Here is a 21,860-nt window from a genome sequence, read left to right as displayed (position 1 = left end):
TTATATAACAAAAGTGTATTTCATTGCTCTTAAACGGATGTTTTTATATATCTCATAACGTTTAACGATTAATTTACCAAAAACTTAGTATGACTACATTTTTTCCACTGGTTGTTTTGTGCTTTAAAAATATCAACAACTGAACATCAGTTTAGGGAAACTGTGCAAAACAATACAGTTATTTTAGTAGGATAAAAAACGTTTCGCATTCACCATTAAATGCTATTCAAGTGATCTCTTATAACAATTTCGTATAAAATGTATGTGTTTTTTGAACGGTTGTGGCAACCATAGTTCGAAGCTACGTCATGTTACGTCATCTCGAAGCGCCGACGGACGCACGCGAAGGCAATCGCGTAACAACAAGCTTGTTTTTGAGGACTCCTGATGTAAAATGTGTGAAACATCTTTCTCGTTGGGTCTCCAGGAGCGCATGCAGAGTTTGCAGGAGCTCACGGATTTCACAGAGAGTTGTCAAGCAGAACTAAAGGGTTTGTTTGAGGCGCTGGGATGGAGTCAGGAATTAGATTCACAAACCGTTCAGGTAGAAACAGAAGCCAAACACAAAAAAACTATAACGAGAATGGCTTATTCAGATGTGTATGAATGAGTATAGTATTGTAAATTCATAATGGACTAATATGAAGTCACATTCAAATAGTGGGAGAACATTTATTGATTTTTTTGTTTATAATTGTCCATTGATCAGGTTACTGAATGAGGTGATAGCTACGATAAACCATTTGATTTGCTGTTATTTTTGGTTTTATAAAATGACCATATTCAATAACTACACGTAAATCACCTGTCTAAATACTTCATATAGATTAACAGGTATACCCTAAGTCCCTAAAATATTGAGCAGCTGAATTACTTCTCTTTGCTTTGAAAGCTGAATGATATTAACCCTTTACTGTGTTGTGATTTGAAAGATGGAAGTGTGTCCATATGATCCAAACCACACAGTCCCGCGGGACAGGATGGAGAAACACAAAGCATCCTGTCGGCTCAGTAAGATGGGATACTCGAAAGAGGAAAAGGTAAGTAAGGAACCACATAAATCCCAGGCACAGCAAAAGGGCTTGTCATATATTTAAAATGGGATTTCTGTTTTGTTTTGTTTATTTTCCATTTGTTTCCAGGCTGAAATGTTTGATCCTTCAGTGTTTTACGAGAACGCTAGCATTCCTTCGATTACCATTGGTGAGTTTTTTTGAATGAGTGGAACACCTTTCCTGCCTTTGTGTATTTGGTATTATGGTTTCTACAGCCCTAATTTTGAAACCAGGTGCAGTTGTGTGACAGTAACTTATATCACCTACAGACAAAGATACATTTCATCAAGTGATTCGGCAGACCCGGGAGAATGCCCCTCTTATGAAATCTACACCAAGTAAGTTTTAAGATTCTCTCTATACACTGATTGGAAAATGTCAGCATTCATGAGGATAATAAGCAATATTTAAAATGGTGTGTCCCAGAATGTATCAATGATATCTTGATTTAGTTTTTCCCAAAAGTCTTCGATATTTATATGTTCTCTTTGTTGTTGTTTTTTTTTCCCCAGTAACAGGGGTGAGTATTAAAGGAAGTCTGGTCTAGACAAATTACCACATATACTTGCTGTATCCTTTGGCTCTATATCCTTTTTTTTGGTTCTTAATATTGTTTGATAAAAGATTTTATCTTGCACATTAGTTGCACACGTTCATAGACGCAAGACAAAAATCCAAAGAAAAACCTTTAGAAACCTCAGGGTCAATTTGCCCCATTATTTGCTGGGAGTTTCTTTCTCTCTCTCACCAATTTTGGACTGCATTTAGTTTTTGCTGACTGGTCGATTCATATTTTATATGGAAACACGTTTTAGAAATAAACACTTTAATTATGAATTTTTAGTTCAAATGTGTTTAGGTATTTTTTACCAATAATTGTGGTTTCGTGTAAAAATTTGTTTTAATTTTTTTTAGGTGACACATCTACAGATCTCCCTGACGTCCCTCAGAATCATAAGCGGGCATTATGTGACCTCACTGTGGCTGACCGATTGGCCATCTATGATCATGTGATACAACAAGCCAGTCAGCAGAGTGCAAAGAGAGAACCCAACAACGAGGATCTTTATGTAGATCTTGTTGCAAAGCTTAAAAAAGGTACTTGAATTACACTCAAAGACAACACGTTAGCCCTGATCATTGATAATGGATTAATCTAAGGGGAATTGAGCCCTGAGGCAGAGCTGCATCATGAGGCCCATTGAGCCTTGAGGCAGAGCTGCATCATGAGGCCCATTGAGCCTTGAGGCAGAGCTGCATCATGAGGCCCATTAAGACCCTAAATTGCAACAAAATTGGAAAATCTTCTAAATGCCTTCACTTTCAAAGGCTTTGGCTTCAATTCAATTCATCTTTTTTTTTTCTTTTTTTTTTGACCTCACATATCGATAATACCTGATTATTGCTAAATGTAAAGAATAATGTTTTATTTGAAATGCATTCTACAGGAGAAGAACAGAGTGGACCAAAGTCTCATCTGGAGGTCTTGGCTGAAATGAGGGACTACAGGAGGCGCAGACAGTCTTACAGAGCGAAAAATGTTCACATCACCAAGAAGTCTTACACTGAGGTATGTGATTTGTGATGGATCTACTTACCAACAAAATGCTATTTTATGTTTTTTTGTTATTATGTCTGTTCTTTCTGCTGGGTGCCTGTGATTTGTGTTGAAAACCATAGAGAATATTCTGCCTAACTGTATGCGTTTTCTTATCTTTCCCAGGTAATTCGGGAGGTGATTGATATCCACTCTGGAGAACTAGGCAGGATTTGGCAGGAAGTGAAGGATGAGGAGGTCAAAGCGTCACAGCAGTCATCTCACAGGTAACATGTCTGGTTTCAGTGTAGTTTCCTCCCTGATAGGAGCAGCACAGAATGACTGGTATTGATTTTGTTGTTTTTTGGTTGTAGAGGGGCATCTGAGAGGGGCCGCTCCGCATCCGTCGAGTCACGTGAGTCTCGTGTCAGCTCCCGAGACGAGCATGGGCACAAACGGCACCGCAAACACAGCCGTAGCCGCAGTCGTAGTCGCAAGCGTAGCCGGGAGAGGAAAAACAAAAGGAGGTAAGGCTATAAAACATACTGATGCTTATTATTTAATGTTCACTAATTAAAAAAGTGATTATTTGGTCCAAGTTTAAATTAGGAAAGTGGAAAAAAACTAATTGTACAAATTTGTACTCATCAGAAATTAACTTAATGAGTCCACCATTGTTTTAAAATGATGTTTTGCATCATTCATTCATACATATATATATATATATATATATATATATATATATATATATATATATATATATATACTGTTCATAGTCATGTCTTATTATACTCTATTATACTGTTATTTTACACTCAAATGTCTCACTACGCTTACTTTATTGACATAATAATATTGATACTTTATGGCTATATCATTTTATGACCATTTTATGTTTCTCTTTGTCCTCAGAGATTCAGGGTCTCCAGATGTGCAGAGACATCATAAGAAAAAGAAGAAGAAAAATAAATCTTGAAGTCTTAATTTAACAAATCAGGAATCAATGTGTTTTGATTTCAGATATTCTGAGTTGCATCTGCGTTTTCTCCATATTTTTTTTTTATCGGATGGTATGCTACAATGAAATTGCTATAATAAAAAAATTACAAATATTTGTGTATTTGCTTTTATCGCATTATTTATTATAGCCTCATGCCATCATAGATTTGTATGATCATTCCTGTTCAAAAGTTTGGAACCGGTGAATTTAAATATAATGTAATTTATTCCTGTGATGACAAATCTGCACTTTCATTCAGTCTCCATGTTGAGGACATTAGTACTGCTTAATATATATATTTTTTCCTTTGATAAAAGAGAACTAAAAAGAACACAATTTAACCGTTATGAATCTTTAGTCACATTGTAAATGTATTTCAATTTAATGCATCCTTATTAAATAGATGTATCCATTATATTGGTAGCCTGCATGTCATATGCTAGTTCGAGGTTTTAACCTTATTCATAGCTGTTCACTAGATATGCCGGCCCTACCGTCTCCTGCTAAGAGAGAGAACCGCCTAAAATGGATTTTGAGAAATCTGTTACAGCAACGGCACATTTTTTCAAGAAGGTCAAAAGGTCATTAAATATCAAAAAGCTTGAAATTCAGCCTTTACTAATCGTAGTGGAAACCATGTGTGATACAGAAAATATTGCTAAATATTTCATTCCGAGTAAAAAAAGTTTGAGTAAAGAATTTGCATCTGGAATATTATTTTTACAGTGCCTTTATTCTTCATTGCTCTCAGTCCAATGAAGGAGTGTGTTTGTTTGGTGAAGGCTCGGGTATTTCTCACCCAGTTGAGGAGAGGTGGGAGCCTGGGAGATTCTGGTGAGGGATCAGGAGGTCCGTTCGTCTCTCTCGGCACAGCGGGACCAGCATCTCATGCAAGGAGGGAGAATGCTTTGAGGACCACTGCAGCCCCTCACTAAAGCAGTGCTGCCTGCGTTCTCACAGACCCCCTGACTGTGCTGATACGAGGTGTCTGAACAGTGCCTGGAACCTGAGCAGGAGGCTGCTGGCCATGGGAGCCTCCAGGGTGAAGGTAGGTTGCTGGGATGGGAACCTAAAATTGAAGGGGAATTCTATTTGTTTCGTTTATGCAAAGCAGGAATCAAATCAACTTTGCGTGTGTAGGTTTGTCTCGGTCATATACAATGTTGTCAGATTCATACGGGTTGGTTTCGAGGACAGTCCTTGCAAAAACCAATTAAATTGTGGGTCAATGAGGAGAATTCTCTTAATATCAAACGCTTTGTTTGTTGTTAGGCACGGAGCGCTTATTATTTTTGTGCAAGTCTGCCAAAATAGTACCAAAGATATAGTAAAGTTATTACAAGCCACAGTAATGGTAGCTGGAAATAACATGTTTTATGAGCCTTTATGTGTGCCATTAATGACTTGGCGTGTAAGACCGTTATAAATTGTGTTGTATAAATACACTTTTTTGATTGGGTTTATGTGATTATTTTATTAGGCACTTGTAAAAAAAAAAAAAAAAAAAAACATAAAAATCTCATGTGGGTTAAACTAGCCAGATTTTAGTACAATAATAATTTACAAGAGCCTCTAAAGGAAAGTTCCAGATTTGAAGCAGGCGGAGATTATAGAAGCGTGTATATCGCTCATACTGCACCTCTGTGTCCCTGAGGACCCAGTGCTTTTGGTTGCATGAGATACTACCCTCATTTAGGTTGTGGAGAACTAGAAGAAATATGACTGATATACACACTGTCAAGATATGGCTTTCTTTGTGTATCGTTGGTCGTTGTCTAAACTGTTATACTTTGTAGGTTTATGTTACTTATGTTAAAATTCATATTTCCATTTAAAATATGCTGTGTAGGAAATGCATTTTCAAATGTACAAATATTCCATTCTCTTGGCTAATGTGAGCTCATATGAATTTGCATATTCAAAGGTTTATGAAATAAGTATCTTATGTTCAGCGGGGCTGCATTTATCTAATCACAAATACATTACTATTTGTATAAACACATTATTCAGTTATTATTACCATTTAAAATATCTACTATCTTATATCTAATATCTTGCTACTTGATGATCAAAAAATATCTTATTAGTGTGACCTTTTTTTTGTGGAAACCATCTCTCTCTCTGTCTCTCTCACACACACACACACACACACATTTAAATGTGAACCTTTTTTTTGTTTTTGCCTGTAACTTAATGACGCTAAATAAGTGACCTGAAGAAAAAACTTGTTGTATTTGTTGGAAAGCTCAAAGGTCAAATGCTGTGTGTGTGTGTGTGTGTGTGTGTGTGTACTGTGTGAACATGCAGTACTGCTGTCTCACAGAGAGAGGGAGTTTTTTTACAAACTATCAAGGGTTTCAGCAGTCTAGTCTGGAATGTGAGAGCAGCCTGAGAACTGGGACGTGGTGCAGCGCTCAGATACCCTCACTTGATTGGCTATTTTATCAAACAAATTCAATTTAATACAAAAAGCGCAAAGACAAACGCCAATTACCTGCAGCTGACAGTTGTAGAGTCTTCAGCAGTGACAATATGGAACCCTTCAGTAAGTCTGATGCTGAGAGATATAGCATGTGATACAGTTCTAGATAGTCTCATGTTTGTAAAAATGTGAAGCTATTTTCTTGGGATTCCTGTATAAAATCCTCAGCAATGTGCTGCTCTGTTTAATAATGACCACTAGAGGGAGATCAGCATTACCAGCTCCTACTAAAATGAAGGCATGTCCTATTGAGGGTGGGGGTTGTATACTACATAAAGTCTCCTGCCTCAGATTTTTAATAAACCATTCTGTCAACATGGTTTAATGATATTTATACACATCACTGCTCGAAAAATCTATTATTTCTCCCATTGTAAAAAAAATATAATAATAATAAGTCCATAGCCTATACTGATAACTGGTAATAACTTAAATCTGGGCATATCTGATACATCTGTCTTCATTCGGTGCTTTATTTATTAATTTTATATAAGATAGAACATGTTCCATTACCTCATCAGTGCCATTTGAGCTGATCACATGAGGAAGTGTGAAACAGGAAGAGGGTTAATTTAAGCAAAGAGGTTTAAAAAGTCCAGATCAGCTTCAATAACTGCATATTTATTTGTTCCAACAAAATAGCAATTGAACAAGGAACTGTAATATATATATATAAATAATTATTATTATTAAATCAAGCCTTTATTAAAATTACTTTTAACAGCCAAAAATTTGTAGGTAACAGTGTTGGTGACAGGGGAAAAAATTGTAGGTGACAGGGAAAACCCTGAACTTCTTGAGAAACCACATCATAAAGGGGAGACCTTTGCACTGGTGAAATAACAGCTAAAAAGAACATCAGTATCTCTATCAGTAAACGTTTGTGAATCCATTTGCATTTAGGTTTTTCTGTACTTCCACCATGGCATTACTGTACTAGTCTGCGTGTTTCTGATGATGTTTGTGTTTGTGCTGATGTCAGGTGTGGGCTGTGTCACTCAGCTCTGTGTTCCTGCTGTGTGTCTTGACCTCTCAGGCCCAGCACGATTATTCTGGTTTGCAATCAGGTGAGACTATCATGTGTCCAACATGTTCGCATTTGTAAGATACGTATAAATGGCAAATAAAACATTTTAATTAGCTTTTCCCCCTCTCTCTTACAATCACAGGAGAGGAACACATGTATGAAGGCTCATTAGTCGATCGATATGATGAGCAATCTGGATACACTCACAGTGGTAACTGATGTTACTAGTACTACTACTACTACTACTACTATTGCTGCTGCTGCTACTTAAATACTGGTTTTGGAATGAAATGCAAATGAAAAAGCATAGGTGCAAATTAAAATGTATATATATATATATATATATATATATATATATATATATATATATATATATATATATATACATAAACAATAACAGAGTATAAGAGATTTTTAGAATAAAAATCTCCAAATTTATTTGTAAATTAAATTTCTTAATTGTGTCTCCTTAAAATATCCTCAATAGTCTTAATACAATGTAAATGTAATTAATAAAAAGTAATAAAATAAATAAATATGTAAATATTACATTTTTATGTAATGTATTGATCATTTATATATAAATAACAATTTAAAGAATTATGTTTTTATTGTGCATTCCAGTCCATATCTAAGACAAACGATATATATAAATGTATTTTTAAGTTGAGTTTTTGTGGGAAAAAAAACTCATTTTTTAAAATGTAAAACAAAAAATAAAATAATTTAGTTCATGTATTCATATATATATATATATATATATATATATATATATATATATATATATATATATATATATAACATTATATCCCAGGCTTGTTTTTAAACATTTTAGTCATCGTGACTTTTATATTAGTATATCCAGTCAGGATCAGGGGGCGCCTCAGTGTTTTGTTTTGTTTTTTATCTACTTTCTCAGTCGAGTATCCTGCAGAGTCCAAACGTGGCAGTGAAGATGAACACTCAGCATCCGGCTTTGACCCCTATGCGCCTGCAGCCACCGTGGTCACCATGATCACTGAGGAAACTTATCCGTACAACACACCCGTGGAGTCTTTTGATTATGCCAAAGAGGATAAAACCTTGATAACACAGGTCCCCTATGGAGGGGATGCTGAGCTGGGACAGGAGGGACCGACTGAATGTGACTGTGAAGCAGGAGAGCCTGGATTTGGAGGCTTTGCTGGACCTAAGGTTGATAATTGCCGTGCCTTTGTATTAAGTAAAGGTGGCTTTCTTTTAAAGATTAATGCATTCTTCAGTTGATTATTGCATTTTTATGTTTGCTCATAGGGTTCTAAGGGTCTTCACGGCAAACACGGGTTTCCTGGGGTTCAAGGAAGGGAGGTATGAGCAAAGTATCAGATTTTAATGTTCCTAGTAAACAATCAATGCAAAGGTTCTCAAGACTGTTGCTTTATTAGGGTTACAAAGGAACCAAAGGAGTGAGAGGAAGAGGAGGAGACACCGGTCCTGAGGTAGGTGACAGGAAACACTTGCTAAACTTGCACATGCTGTTCAGACTACAAGACTTTACTTGTTCACCTTACTAACCTCACTTTCCTTCTGTTTAGGGCGACTCTGGGCCTGATGGAGAGGATGGAGCATCTGGTTTCTCTGGTGCAATTGTGAGCCAAGAATTTTGAAAAACCTCGCTATTACCTATATTAAGTGTAATAGCTAATTAAGTGTAATAGCTAATTCCCGGAAATGTGCCTAACATGTATTTTTGATTTTATTCTTAGGGCTTTCACGGGTTACCAGGGGACCCTGGTGAAACTGGCCAAGCTGGATCAAAGGTGAAGATCTTTTACCAAAGAACGAGTGAAAAGGGTTGATCTTTATCGTTGCAGAGCTATATGTCTCATGATATATGTGTATAAAAGATTATCCAGAATTATATTCAGCTTGCATGTATAATCTATTACAACTTATTTGTGTCATGCAGGGTGATGTTGGAATCGAAGGTCCGCGTGGAGGAGTGGGTGTTCCTGGAAAGACTGTGAGTAAAATAGCATCTTCATGAACACATATCAACACCAGCATTTCTTTGAATGTTTTTCATACTCATTTCAGTCAATAGGTCACATACACATACAGTAGATCCATGTGATGTGTCCATTTGAAATTCATCTGCTATTACAGGGTTCTGCTGGTGCAAAAGGTAAACCTGGAAAACAAGGCGGTAAAGGTACTAAGGTAAGTCGCTTTACTCTATAAACGTTTAATTGTTGTGTGGTGGACTTGATGAAATGTAATGAACAAAACGTGATCAGTAGGTTGCTGGTTTAAGGTCAGATTTACTTACTTTAATTATTTAGCTAGCTAGCTAATTCAGTCTCTATTTCAACTACCAATAAAAGTGTACAGATGCCAACATTATGCTTTTGAACAAGGTCCATAACCTGGTGTTTGCCTCCAAGAGGGACTGTTCCTTCAATAAACTAAGCTAAATGACTATTATGCAAACATCTATATTTACATGAAGTTAATAGCTAGACATTCGCAAGAGAAGAAAAATACATATCAATTATCTACATAAATATCTGTGTTTTAATGTCAAATGCTTCCCCATTCTGATTAAATGTCAGTGTCACGAGTTTCATTTCCCATTAGCATGTGAGGGGGAGTTTTTCTGTTTGTTTTATTTGTCTCGTTTTATCTCTTCTGTTTCTTGTTATTAATAATGTCATATTAATAGTAAGATATGACCTTTCAAGTGGAGACCTGTAGTTTAATTATACATGTGCCACTCAATTGAGAGATTTTATTTAATCATAAATTTGCAGGTTAGTTGACCCCGAAAATTAAATCTCACTGACCCTTAACTTGTTCCAAACCTGCGTGAGCTACTTCTGCTGAAGAAGGTTTTGTAGAAAGGAACTGAACCGTTATTGTGTTGCCTTTGGCTTCTATAGTATGGAATTTTGAGGGTATTTTTGGGAAAACTATCCCTTTAAGTGATTTCAAACAAGCTTAAAGTGATTAAAATGCAGTTACAGCACTTATATAGACTGTCTGTAAACATTTACAAATAAATTAACCTAAATATTTATATCAAAGGGTACATATGATGTTGGCAAAAGAACATTATTTTGTGTATTTGGTGTAAAGCAATGTGTTTATGGGCTTTAAGGTTCAATTATTTTCCACATACTGTACATTATTGTTACTTCTCTTTGCCCTGAAACACATGGATTTTTACAAAGCTCATCGTTCTAAGAAGCAATGTGTGCTCTAATTGGTCAGCTATCCAGTGAATTATTATTTGCCGAATACCACAAGCATGTGACAGAAATCTCTACTCTGCACTGCATTGCTAAAAATTGCGTCTGAATATTCAGAACTACCAGACTGCTCTTGTAAAGTTAGAATATGCACATCGAGCATAGACTGCTCTGTCAGGTTTAAGAATCAGTCTTCCGTAAATGTGCTGAACACGCTCTAATATTTGCGTTGAACTGTTCTGGAACAGTGCTGATGATATAACTCAAGATCTGATTTCTAGTTGTGTCCTCTTTTGAAGCACAAAGAAAGTAGTTTCACTTTCACAACAAAACACATGGCGCTGGCAACAACAGTAAAGCGAGAAAAATAGCTCCGCCTTCTATCTTTATGTAAACATTTGGGCAGTGTTATGAAAATAAACCCACATTGTGATGTAGAGATGTGGGGGCGTGGTTAAAAAAGGCATGGGGGCAAGTCATAACTTTTATAAAGAATATCTCTTTGGTTTTGAGACTTTTTGTAACACTGCAAAGAGAAAGGAAAACTTGAAATCGCATCGTATGACTTTTATTTGTCAGGTCATTGTGTAACTGATCAATTTGAAATCTCCCCATCTTTCAATAGGGTTCCATTGGCAAAACAGGAAAACAAGGTCATGAAGGAAAACAAGGACAGAAGGTTGGCACCAAGACAGGCATTACTAATTATTTGTTTGACATTATTTTACTGTTGCTGAATAAACCATCATTTTCTGCATAATTAGGGTCAGACAGGAGCACCTGGATTCACAGGAGACCGTGGAGAGCAGGGTTACTTGGTAATAAAATCACTCAGAAACTTTGTCTTTCCATTTCTCTTACTCATAATGTACCATCAGTAAATCCCTGTAGTAATCTTACTGTAATACTATCTTTCACTTCACTATCAGGGTTATACAGGAGTGCCAGGAGGCCGTGGGGTGACGGGACCGAAGGTCTGTTCTCATAAAATCACTTATCATGGTTATCGGCAACTTAAACTGTGGATCCACCATTACTCATAATGTTCTAAAAACACGTAATATTTGACATAATTCCAAAAGTTTTGCCTTGAATCAGCACTTGGTGACTAACGCATGGTCCCACTCTTCTTGCTTTTATCTTCAGGGTTCCAAAGGTGCAGGTGGCTTGCCAGGAAGTGATGGCGAGCCAGGCGAGGATGTGAGTAACAAAATGTTGCTGAAGCATGTAATTATTCAATTAAAAAAAACTTCCTGAAGTTCTGTTTCTGTGGGGGAAATTGTTTATAAAATATTTTTCAGGGACCTCTGGGTGTTCCGGGAGTTGAAGGGGTGCCTGGAACTTTTGGACCTAAGGTAAAAAAATAAAAATAAAATAAAAGTGATATGATATATATATATATATATATATATATATATATATATATGTGTGTGTGTGTGTGTGTGTGTGTGTGTGTGTGTTTACTATCAATTAACAAGTGAAAACTATTTAAATTTTTTTTTTTTTTCTTCAAAATTTGCAAAAAGTTTATAAATTTCCTTCTTCCTCTTTTCTGCAGGGTTTGAAAGGTGATCGTGGTGAAAGGGGGCGACAAGGAAGAGTAGGAACTGTGGTAAGCTGTGAATTTAGCCCTTTTGGGGGATATTACACTTCCTTATTATTTCAAAACTGCGTGACACACTTGTGATAACATGTGAAGCCAAACAAGGATGTTCAGTTGACTTGACATATGACACTTTTCAAGATCAAAACAAAAACCATATTATTATTCTGCGGTAAGTCAACATTTTTTAGGTAGGAAATCACCAGACATTCATATACCAGATGTTTTGGTTGTTTTGTTTATATTATTCCAGAGGGGAATGCACCTACATGTTGGGGGATTTACCAGACAGTATCCAGACCCAAGACTGAAAGTGAAACTACGACTTCTATTTATATCCATTGCAGTTTCACTACACTCAACATGTTTCCTAAAACATTCAGTTACTCATCAAACTATTTGGATTTTCCCTTCACTTTTGCCCCTAACGGAAATGTTACTGTATTATACCATGCATAGCATAGTATAACCATAGTATAAATGAGTAGTTTAGTCTAAACCACAAAGGGGTATATAAAAGATAATTCATTTGAATGTGACAAACATTTGAATGCTTGAAGGGCACCTATGATGCAATTTTCATTTTTCCATGTTTCCAATGCGTGTTGACAGTTTGTGTAAACAATGAAAAAATTCCACAGTTCCTTTTAATCCACAAAAATCATAAGTCTCTCGGAACAACTGTGACTTCACATTTTACAGACTCCACCTACAACAACTGACAGACACTGTTAACCATGTTATTATCGTTTTTCACGGTGCGTCTGCGCCACATCAAAATAAAAACAATTAAACTTTTCTGAATGCCGCAAATGCACCGTGGGTCACGTGACAAGAATCAACCAATCAGCTTCATCCTTTCCTGTAACAAAATTCAAAATTAAATTCTGTCATTAATTACTCAACCTCATGTCATTCCATTAGACCTGTGTTGCTTTTCAGAACAGATGTTATGATATGACAGCAAGGATTCTAACATGATCAAGGTAGAAAAAACACAAACAACGACTTTATTCAACAACTTCTCTGTGTCATCCTGGCACATACGTAATATCTCATACGTAAAATCAGATGTTTAAACTGATATGGATTTAAAGATATAGACATGATATTCAAAACTAAACAGATGGGATTTTTTTGGCAGAGTGCCTGAGGCACAGACCTATTCTGGAAAAGGGAGCTGAGAATAGCAGCTCATTTGCATTTAAAGAGACATGCATGAAAGCAGCATGTTTCTGTTTTCAGTTAAATTAGGCATTTTCAAAACAAAATATTAAATGATCTGTGGGTTATTTAGAGCTGAAACCTCACAGACATATTCTGGATACCCCTGAGAGTTATTTTACATCTTATAAAGGTGGGCCTAATATGTGCCCTTTAAAGCAGAACTGTAAACATTGTTTAATACTGTATGTTTTGCAATATCAAGAACAACTTGGGCATTTTCCCTGTTAAAAAGAGCAACTGATTTGATGTTTTATTTGACTTTTTTTTTTTTTTCATAGGGTCCACAAGGAGACAGCGGGGATGCAGGGGTTCCGGGGAAACCTGGACCAAAAGGCTTACCTGGGCCAACAGTGTGTAACTGATTTTCTGAATGATTAATCAATTAAATAATGGAATACTTGATTGTCTAATTGATGACACAGTTGAAATGATGCTTGAATAGAACAGTGAGAAAATAATGATACAATGTTCTGATCTATAGGGTGCCAAAGGAGAAACAGGATCAGATGGTGAAAAGGTGATATCAAAAACCCATAATATCAGTCTAATATTACCCATGAACATTTGTGGCTACATTGTCATAAAAGGCACCTTTGAATTATATTTATTTAATAATTTTTTTTAATCATGGCTCTCGCAGGGTGCAATAGGGCGCAAAGGAGGGAAGGGTTTTAAAGGAGATAAGGTACGGCTGTTAAACTCTGAACTAACCATCACAGTTTCTCTTCCTCTTTCCATTGCACTAACCATAGTTGTTATTTTAACCACAATTTCGTCATTATTTCACTTCACAGGGAGGCGCTGGATCTCGTGGTGACAAAGGACAGGTTAGTCTCGCTGATGAGGTTTAATAATACTTTACGTCACAGCATGGCACAGCGGTAGCCCACAAGCTCATGACGTAGAACGAAGCAGGTTTGAATATGGACTGCACTGTTTCCTCATTTCATCTTAATTGACATATTATCACATGATCCTATAGACATCATTGTAGCGTGCTTATTTGATCCATGATCCTAAAACTAAAACCAGACCAAACCAAAATGTGTTGTCTTAGGACAACTTTGATTATTTTTTGATCCACTTCAAATATTGACTACTAAATACTTGTATTACTTATTACATATAAATACTTGAATATGTAAAATTATTCAATTATATGTAAAAGCATTTAAAAATGTGTAAATAAACTGCAGTCTGTATTAATTCTGTAACTGTTGTTCATCACTTGATTTTTTTTCTTATGTGATGTAGCAAGGGGTTAAGGGTCGTTTCGGTCGTGATGGGCTTCCTGGTCCTATTGGACCTCCAGGTCTTCCAGGTCCCAGAGGTGACAAAGGCCCTATAGGAGACCAGGGAGGGAAAGGACAGAGTGGGCCTAAAGGGGAACCAGGTGAACCTGTGCGTATCATCATGTTTATTATGAGCAATACGTTAATTTTGAGCATATGAATGTGTTTTAGGTTTGAATAAAAATATTGGTTCTGTTGTTCAACTGAACAACTGTGCAGGGTCCAGGACTGACGGATGAGCAGATATTGCAGCTGTGTCAAGGTGTGGTCACTGCTCAGATCTCCCAGTATGCTTCATCTATCCGTGCCAAATGCGTACAGGGCTGTCCAATCAACAACCGTACCCTCATCGGCCCCCCAGGAGTCACAGGACCCCCTGGAAGTTCGGGCAAACCTGTGAGCTGATATATGAGTCACCAACTGGTATAGAAAAACACCCTTACTTAAAAAAACAAATAAATAACAAACTGTATTTCATTCAGGGTAAAGCAGGAAAAGTAGGTGCTAAAGGAGAAAGAGGCCCTCAAGGAATGAAAGGTTTAGAGGGCCAGAAAGGAGCTACAGGGGACAAAGGTACAGCGGTGACTTTACTATTAAACATTTTTTTAATTTTAATATAAACTACCAAAAATGTCAATTCTGTTATTATTTACTCTACTCAGCCAATACTTGTTTATGTCTGTTGAACACACAGGCACAAAAAATTATATTTTGATAATGTTGTTAACTGAAGAGTTTCTTTTAATCTTCCTTTGTGTATACAGGTTTGAAATGTCATGACTGTGATTAAATGACAGAATTTTCATTTCAAAGAGTTTATACATCTCTTTTTTTTTTCTAAAGGTCCTAAAGGTCAGAAAGGACAGAGCGGTGATTCTGGAAAAGGTCTTCCAGGGCATGACGGTCACCAAGGCCCCAGAGGTAGGATCTTTTTCTGTCTGCTATTTCAATAACCGTGGAACATGTGTAGTTAAATCTGGTTTATTTCTCTAAACAGGGCTGCCAGGCCATTCAGCAGAACCAAAAGATGGAATCGATGGGCCGCGAGGACCCCGCGGTTTTCCCGGGCCTGTGGGTCAGCCTGGCATGCTTGGCGATGCAGGAATACCCGGCGTGTGTGAGGCACGAGACTGCAGCATTCACGCGCCTGTAATGCGCAAAGAAATGGGATTGGTCAAAGGCCCTCTCGGTCAGGCCTGACAACAGGGACGAATGTGAGTGAGCCGCGACAGGAGATCATCTCCAGCAGAGACCATGAAAAAAAGTGCTGTCAGATGGAAGACATCACATACAGACAGACTGGAGCCAAGAACTGGAAATCAAATCACTACAGATTTGTCCAACAGTGAAACTAAACAATCGAAAACTACCAGCACTTTTGGTTTCATTCTTCAACAATGTTTTAGTTTCATTATTAATACAGTACAGACATGTAAATAATTTTGTAAAGCATCTTAAATATACATACTGTGTCCTGAAATATTATGTTTTATTGTCTTGTTTCAAGCTGAATTAAAGATCATTTTTTGTAAACGTGTTAAGCCGTGTTTTATTGTGTGGCATGAATATAGTGTAAATACAAAATTGCTTGTCATTGTTCAGGAAATCATAGCATTTTGAATAAAATCCGTTTAGGAAAAAAAAAATCTGAATAAATTATGAAAGGCAGAACTAATTTGTTTATGACAGGGAAATATTAATGTCAATAAATGTAATCATTATAGTGTAGTGTACCAAAAAAAGAAGAACTAAAGATTTATATTATAAAGTTACCTCAAAGTGCATTTGAACCCATTTAGCCACAAATAAAAGCATTTTAATGCATTTTCAAATAAACATTTCACAAGCACAATTTTCAAAATGGAAATATATTTGTAAAATATATTATTTTAATATTTTATTACCCGTAATAATAAAAGCACTTTAATTGATCAGAGGTAGATGGAAAATATTTACAGTGAAGTCCTATAATTGCACCATGGAAAATGAATGAATCTGAGACCCACAATGCCTTGTGGAACCATCACAGAGGAGCAAAAAACCACATTCCAGAACATTTTCATTTACCATTCCTGGCTTCTCATCATAATTTGACTTCATCCTAGAATACTAATACTAATGAAAAAAATAGCTTTCTCTTTCCTAAATTCTTCTGTCTGGCTGAACAATGATCAACAGATCAAAAAGATCACCAATGCAGATAAATTTTCACTGCTGCCTTTGATCATATTTTTGGCCATAACTGTACAATGTATTATATGTAAAATATCATACGTACTTGGAAAATGGGAGTCATCAAACAACATGTTTTCATGTGACTCCATGTACTGTACACTTACTATTCCTATGCTATCCTGTACTATTTCTAACCATATATATATATATATATATATATATATATATATATATATATATATATATATATATATATATATATATATATGAGGTACTATATACTCTAAACACATAGAAAGGAACCCTACCATAATAAAGCTATTGCTTCAGAATGCTACAGTTCCACAATCTTTTTATCTCATATCACTATGACTTGAACATTGTTTCTGTTGTCTTTGTAGTATGCATCTGTAGTATGCCATTCAGCAGAACCAAAAAATGGAATTGATGGGCCGTGTTTTCCCAGGCATGGCATGCTTGGTGATGCAAGAATACCACTGTGAGTGGCTTAATAATTGTTTCTGTTGTCTTTGTAGTATGCATATGCAACACATAGCAGACACATCACTATGGACACGACCAGCAAGGTAATTGGCAGGAAAATACCTAAAAAACATCGAAAAATCCTTTAAAATGAAACAAAAAATTTCTCTTCTAAAGAGTATTATATATTTTACACACACACACACAGTGTTTTATATTACCAGTGTGACCTCTCTTAGCAGGGTTGATCATTGATCGAGGGACTTTTTCACCTAAAACTAAACAAAACAAATGTTTGAAAATAAACTGGCTACCCACCAATAAACAATATATCACTGGTAGAAAACAAACTTACCGTAAAAATGTATACGGTATTCAGTCAAATAATCCTTTAAAATAGATACAAATGCAGATTAATGGTCAATTCAAGTGCCCACGAAGTCATAAAAGCCATGACCTGCGTTTCAGAGAAAATAACTCACGCTTGTGCATATTACAGCCAGGGTGATATTGACGCAGTCAGTCAGAACAATTCTCCCGTTGAACACCTCTTTGCATGGACTATGACACTCTGGGGTGGATTGCAGAAATGTTGCAATAGACTGAAGGATGAAAAAGCATGAAAGCCAGTGAGCTGCAGCATAGATACAATCTATCGCTGATCTTTAATTCTTCAGTCTACTCACGTGATCCTTTGCAGACCAATACTGATCACAGTCTGGGCTCTTCATGGCATATTCAGACTGTACATGGTGCAACCCTTCAGCACAGGTGTAGTTTTGTGTCGTCTCTGTGACTGTAGCAAGCACTGAGGGAAGAGAGGTGTCATTCACAATTGCCGTTACTATCATATACAGGTGCAACACATAAGAAAAATCACAAGCTTTTGTTATTAACGTTTTTGCATGCGTTTGTGTTGACTACGCTAAGGACTAATTTGTTACACTGTGAAATATTTTGACAACTGGTCCTCACTAGTTCAAATATTAACCTGATATCAAATCAATGCAGTTAAACTGTGATGCAAAGTGATGAGGGCAGCAAGGCATTAGATTAAAACTACCGCATACTTGCTCAGCAACAATATTACATAATGGGGGAATCCCAATACTAAAGGGAGTCTTGCCAAATGCCATTTACATTATTTGTGAACTATCTTTGAAATGAGCTGAATTTATATATGCACTGCTGCAAAAAAACGTTACTCCATTATTTGTATGTCATCATAGTAAAAGACATATATCAAATGAAACTGTAAACTTCCCTAGAAAAAAAACCCTGCATGAGATCTGAGGTCATTTACCCACTATGCTTCTTATACGTCAAAAAAAATCAAGTGATTTTTTTTCTCGGTTCATGACCCCTTTAAAACATTTTTTTATTTAGTTATTAGTTGGAATATCCATAATTTATTTTCAAAAAATGTTCCTTTATTTTCCTGCTTGATGCAAGTTGGTGAGGAACTAAAACCAAACCGCTGTCAATTGTCAGACAAACCTGATATAAAATCAATGCACTTGATAAACTGTGATATAAAGTGTAACCTTTATTTATCTGAGACGACGAGGGCAGCAAGGCATTAGATTAAAAGCGCGGCGTACTTAAAACGTGCTCTGCAATAACATTACGTAATGGGGGAATCCCAATACTAAAGGGAGTTTCGCCAAGTGACGTTTAATTTCTCGATGAAATATATTTTAAATTAACTGGATTTATGACTTTCTGGCAACATTAAGTTGCACACTTAGAATTAAAAACATTGCAAGACAGCTTAAAACTACCGCGATAGGATTCACAACAGAGGCGGAATTAAAGTAAAATTTACACAAACAAATAAAAAACACAGACAACACAGCGTGCACGTGAAAAAAAAAACAGCATTGCCACAAACACCTATACTTGCTAGATCGCTAGAGAAGTACTGAGAGAATAATCTTGCGTCATTAATATTGAACAGCATCAAGCATTATAGCAACAGTAACGTGCGACATGCAATGTGGAAAGTTAGCGAAACGGAGATTAGCATCTTACCAGGTGCGACTACTAGCGATATGGAAGGAATAAAAACGTATTTTATCCAGCACATCTCGTGGGCTAGCCTGACGGAGCAGATGTATAGATGTTTAACTGAAAGTTTCCATCCATCTCAGCAGTTATGCGTTATGACGCCACATCACTCCGCTCGAGCGTGCTAGGGAATCCCCCACTTCCCCAAAAGCAAAAGTTAATCGCACTGTATAAAAGTCACAGAGTCGACGGCAAACTGCAGTCAGCACCATGCATGGCTTCTTCGAATTAGTCGCTTGTCTTGCGATTTTAGGTAAGACTCCACCTGTGGGAGTGTTTTTTTGCGCGTACGCTGTTGATCCGGGGTTGACCTGAGGTGTTCTGTTCACAGCTGTGGCGGAGGGAGCGCGGCGGGAGATTTTCTCCTTCAGTGGTGAGGACGCCGTCTTGAGCTGTGAGGCGAAATCAAAGCCCGACGTCCAGTACCGTTCCGTCATGTGGTACAAGGTAGTCTTGTTCAAAAGTCTTGTTTTTTCTACAACCTAGCGTTTTCCCCTCTCACGTATTCGCAAAAAGACGTTGAAATATGCCCCTGTATGTTTTTAAGAAATGTATTGTTTACGATTAATTTCATTTAACTTTAAGCCGGACCTCTGTTCTGCAGGTTTCTGAAGAGCCTCATCAGCTGCTATCTGGACTTGTGAGGAAGAGACTAACTGATAACAATGGCACGGTGGAAGAATATAAAGGTGTCGCACGAGAGGTCAAGCTGTTTGAGAGCTCAATGAGCCTTTTTCTGTCTAATGTGACTGCAGAGGACAGTGGGATATACAAATGCTTTCTGTCTGCTCCCCTTGGCCATCAGAACCAAGAAGGTGAAATCCTCCTAAAAGTCAGTGGTAAGTATGGGGATTCATAATGGCCGTTTTCGACTAATACCCAAGCTTCACTTAAAATCTACAAATGTTTGAAACATTGGAGCTTTTAGAATCAGAATCAAGTGCATCTAGTACATTAAACAAAAGTGTACTAGTTCTTAATTCAATAGGCCTTTATACCATTTTAACTGTGGCTTCCAAATACTTTTAAGCCCAATGTACATTTCAACTGTAGGCAATAGTTTAAAATTAATAATCTTATATTCATGTGTGGGGTTTTTTTTTGTTCTTTCCTTCTCATTTTTAGAGTTTGAGAAAAATGAATTGAATGGAAACGATACGATTTATGGAGTTCTGGCCATCACGGTACTCGTTATTGCATTCCTGATGTTCTGCATAAGCTATGTAAGTACTTAAATACTTGAAGTCAGTATATTATTTAAATAGATGCTATGTATGTATTTACAAAGTTATTGACCAGAGTTATGTTTACCACAGGTTTGTTTAAGGAATGCGTTTCAAAGTAACAAGAAAGACTCTTTGGTGAAAATACAGCATCAAGGCAAGAACGTGATCGTCTCCAATCATTTGATATGCAAGACAATGCCTGAAGTGTATGTGTGATGGTAACCAGGATACATGGAGTGGTGTCCAGAAGAAGTTAAATGAAGCTTTGTGCACTGGACATGGAGAGTCTACAGAGCTTGTGCTGAAGAAAACCATGGGTTGACGCACGGCAAGGTGCAAGAGCATCATCAGCATCAACATCTTCAGAGAGTAACATAGTGAAACCGTAAGACCAAACTGAATATGCTTTTATTATGGTTGCTTGTTGGTGAACACTGTGGAGGTGGAGAAAGACTATGTTTGCATGTTATGCTTGGAGATGAGCGCTTTTCAGGCATGTCGACAGGTTTTCCACCGAAGAAAAGAGATGATAGTAAAGTTCTCAGTCTGTATAGACAAATAAAACACTTTTAGATAATTTTTGCATTTTTTTTATGTTGTCATGCTTATAGAAATACAAACAAAAAAACTACCTCAGAATATTTTCCTGTTGTTAAAAAATATACATGATTCAATGCATTTCCTTTAATTAATTTGGGATATGTCAATGTCATTCTTTTTAATGATATGGAGGTATTGTGCGTTTACTGAATAAAGTTGATGAAAACTTCTTTACATTTTGTGTTTTGTTATGACTAGACACATAACTATTTTTTGTAAATATAACCTAGAAAATGTTTAGAAAATGTACAAATCACAATTAATGTAATGCAATTATTAGTTCAAGTGATTATTTTATAAAGTGGCTGGTGACAATAATAAAAATGTAAGTATAATTCACAGATTTAGAATTTAATTTTCAGTATTCTAGATTAGAGTAATATAATACTAATTTTTTTTCTGTCACTCATTAAAAGAGACTCTATATTTTTTCTGTTGTCACTAATGTTAGCCTACTGTTTCATTAAAATGTAGTTCATTCCAATCCTTATGAATATCATTATTGCTATAATATTCTTTAAAATCATTGTTTGGAAACTGATTCACTTTGGAAACTGAGCAATCAAGTGTATGTTTGGTGTTTTAATCTCTAAGATGAATCATCACCCTTTTCATCACCCAGAGTTTTTATCTCTACGATTAAAAAACAGCAGTAATCAATAGAAGAAATGACACATTAACTTAGGAAGTAAGTTATAGACAAAATCTGAAAAGGATACAAGATTTCATGGCGCTCTCTAGTGGCTGGAAAACCACAAACACTACTTTCTCATATCTGTTCGTACAAAGAAGTTGAGCATTTGACAAATGTGCACTGCTGTAGAAAAAATTTACTCCATTAAAAACCCTGCTATGTGTG

General features: G+C 36.4%; 3 protein-coding genes across 3 annotated transcripts; all 3 read left to right on the top strand.

Annotated features, from left to right (window-relative positions):
• Positions 1 to 310: 310 nt before the first annotated feature.
• On the top strand, positions 311 to 3,704 carry snrnp48 (small nuclear ribonucleoprotein 48 (U11/U12)). The gene is made up of 9 exons (XM_043261609.1): positions 311 to 544; positions 933 to 1,040; positions 1,143 to 1,203; positions 1,325 to 1,393; positions 1,971 to 2,153; positions 2,504 to 2,625; positions 2,779 to 2,879; positions 2,967 to 3,119; positions 3,505 to 3,704. The coding sequence occupies exons 1-9, from the start codon at positions 395 to 397 to the stop codon at positions 3,566 to 3,568; spliced, it is 1,011 nt and encodes a 336-aa protein (XP_043117544.1). The 5' UTR covers positions 311 to 394; the 3' UTR covers positions 3,569 to 3,704.
• A 3,549-nt stretch (positions 3,705 to 7,253) lies between these two features.
• On the top strand, positions 7,254 to 16,191 carry zgc:113232 (uncharacterized protein LOC541546 homolog). Its single transcript, XM_043261611.1, has 23 exons — positions 7,254 to 7,312; positions 8,021 to 8,295; positions 8,395 to 8,448; positions 8,526 to 8,579; positions 8,676 to 8,729; positions 8,847 to 8,900; positions 9,050 to 9,103; positions 9,247 to 9,300; positions 10,954 to 11,007; positions 11,093 to 11,146; positions 11,258 to 11,302; positions 11,475 to 11,528; positions 11,630 to 11,683; positions 11,887 to 11,940; positions 13,437 to 13,508; positions 13,640 to 13,675; positions 13,799 to 13,843; positions 13,953 to 13,985; positions 14,413 to 14,559; positions 14,670 to 14,846; positions 14,933 to 15,023; positions 15,294 to 15,371; positions 15,448 to 16,191. The coding sequence occupies exons 1-23, from the start codon at positions 7,255 to 7,257 to the stop codon at positions 15,648 to 15,650; spliced, it is 1,854 nt and encodes a 617-aa protein (XP_043117546.1). The 5' UTR covers position 7,254; the 3' UTR covers positions 15,651 to 16,191.
• A 3,128-nt stretch (positions 16,192 to 19,319) lies between these two features.
• cd83 (CD83 molecule) lies at positions 19,320 to 21,175 on the top strand. Its single transcript, XM_043261610.1, has 5 exons — positions 19,320 to 19,428; positions 19,507 to 19,622; positions 19,780 to 20,014; positions 20,301 to 20,398; positions 20,492 to 21,175. The coding sequence occupies exons 1-5, from the start codon at positions 19,386 to 19,388 to the stop codon at positions 20,615 to 20,617; spliced, it is 618 nt and encodes a 205-aa protein (XP_043117545.1). The 5' UTR covers positions 19,320 to 19,385; the 3' UTR covers positions 20,618 to 21,175.
• The last annotated feature ends 685 nt before the right edge of the window (positions 21,176 to 21,860 follow it).

The sequence above is a fragment of the Puntigrus tetrazona genome, chromosome 16 (assembly GCF_018831695.1).
Source record: "Puntigrus tetrazona isolate hp1 chromosome 16, ASM1883169v1, whole genome shotgun sequence".
Lineage (NCBI taxonomy): Eukaryota > Metazoa > Chordata > Actinopteri > Cypriniformes > Cyprinidae > Puntigrus > Puntigrus tetrazona.
This window is presented reverse-complemented; position numbering and strand designations above follow the sequence as displayed.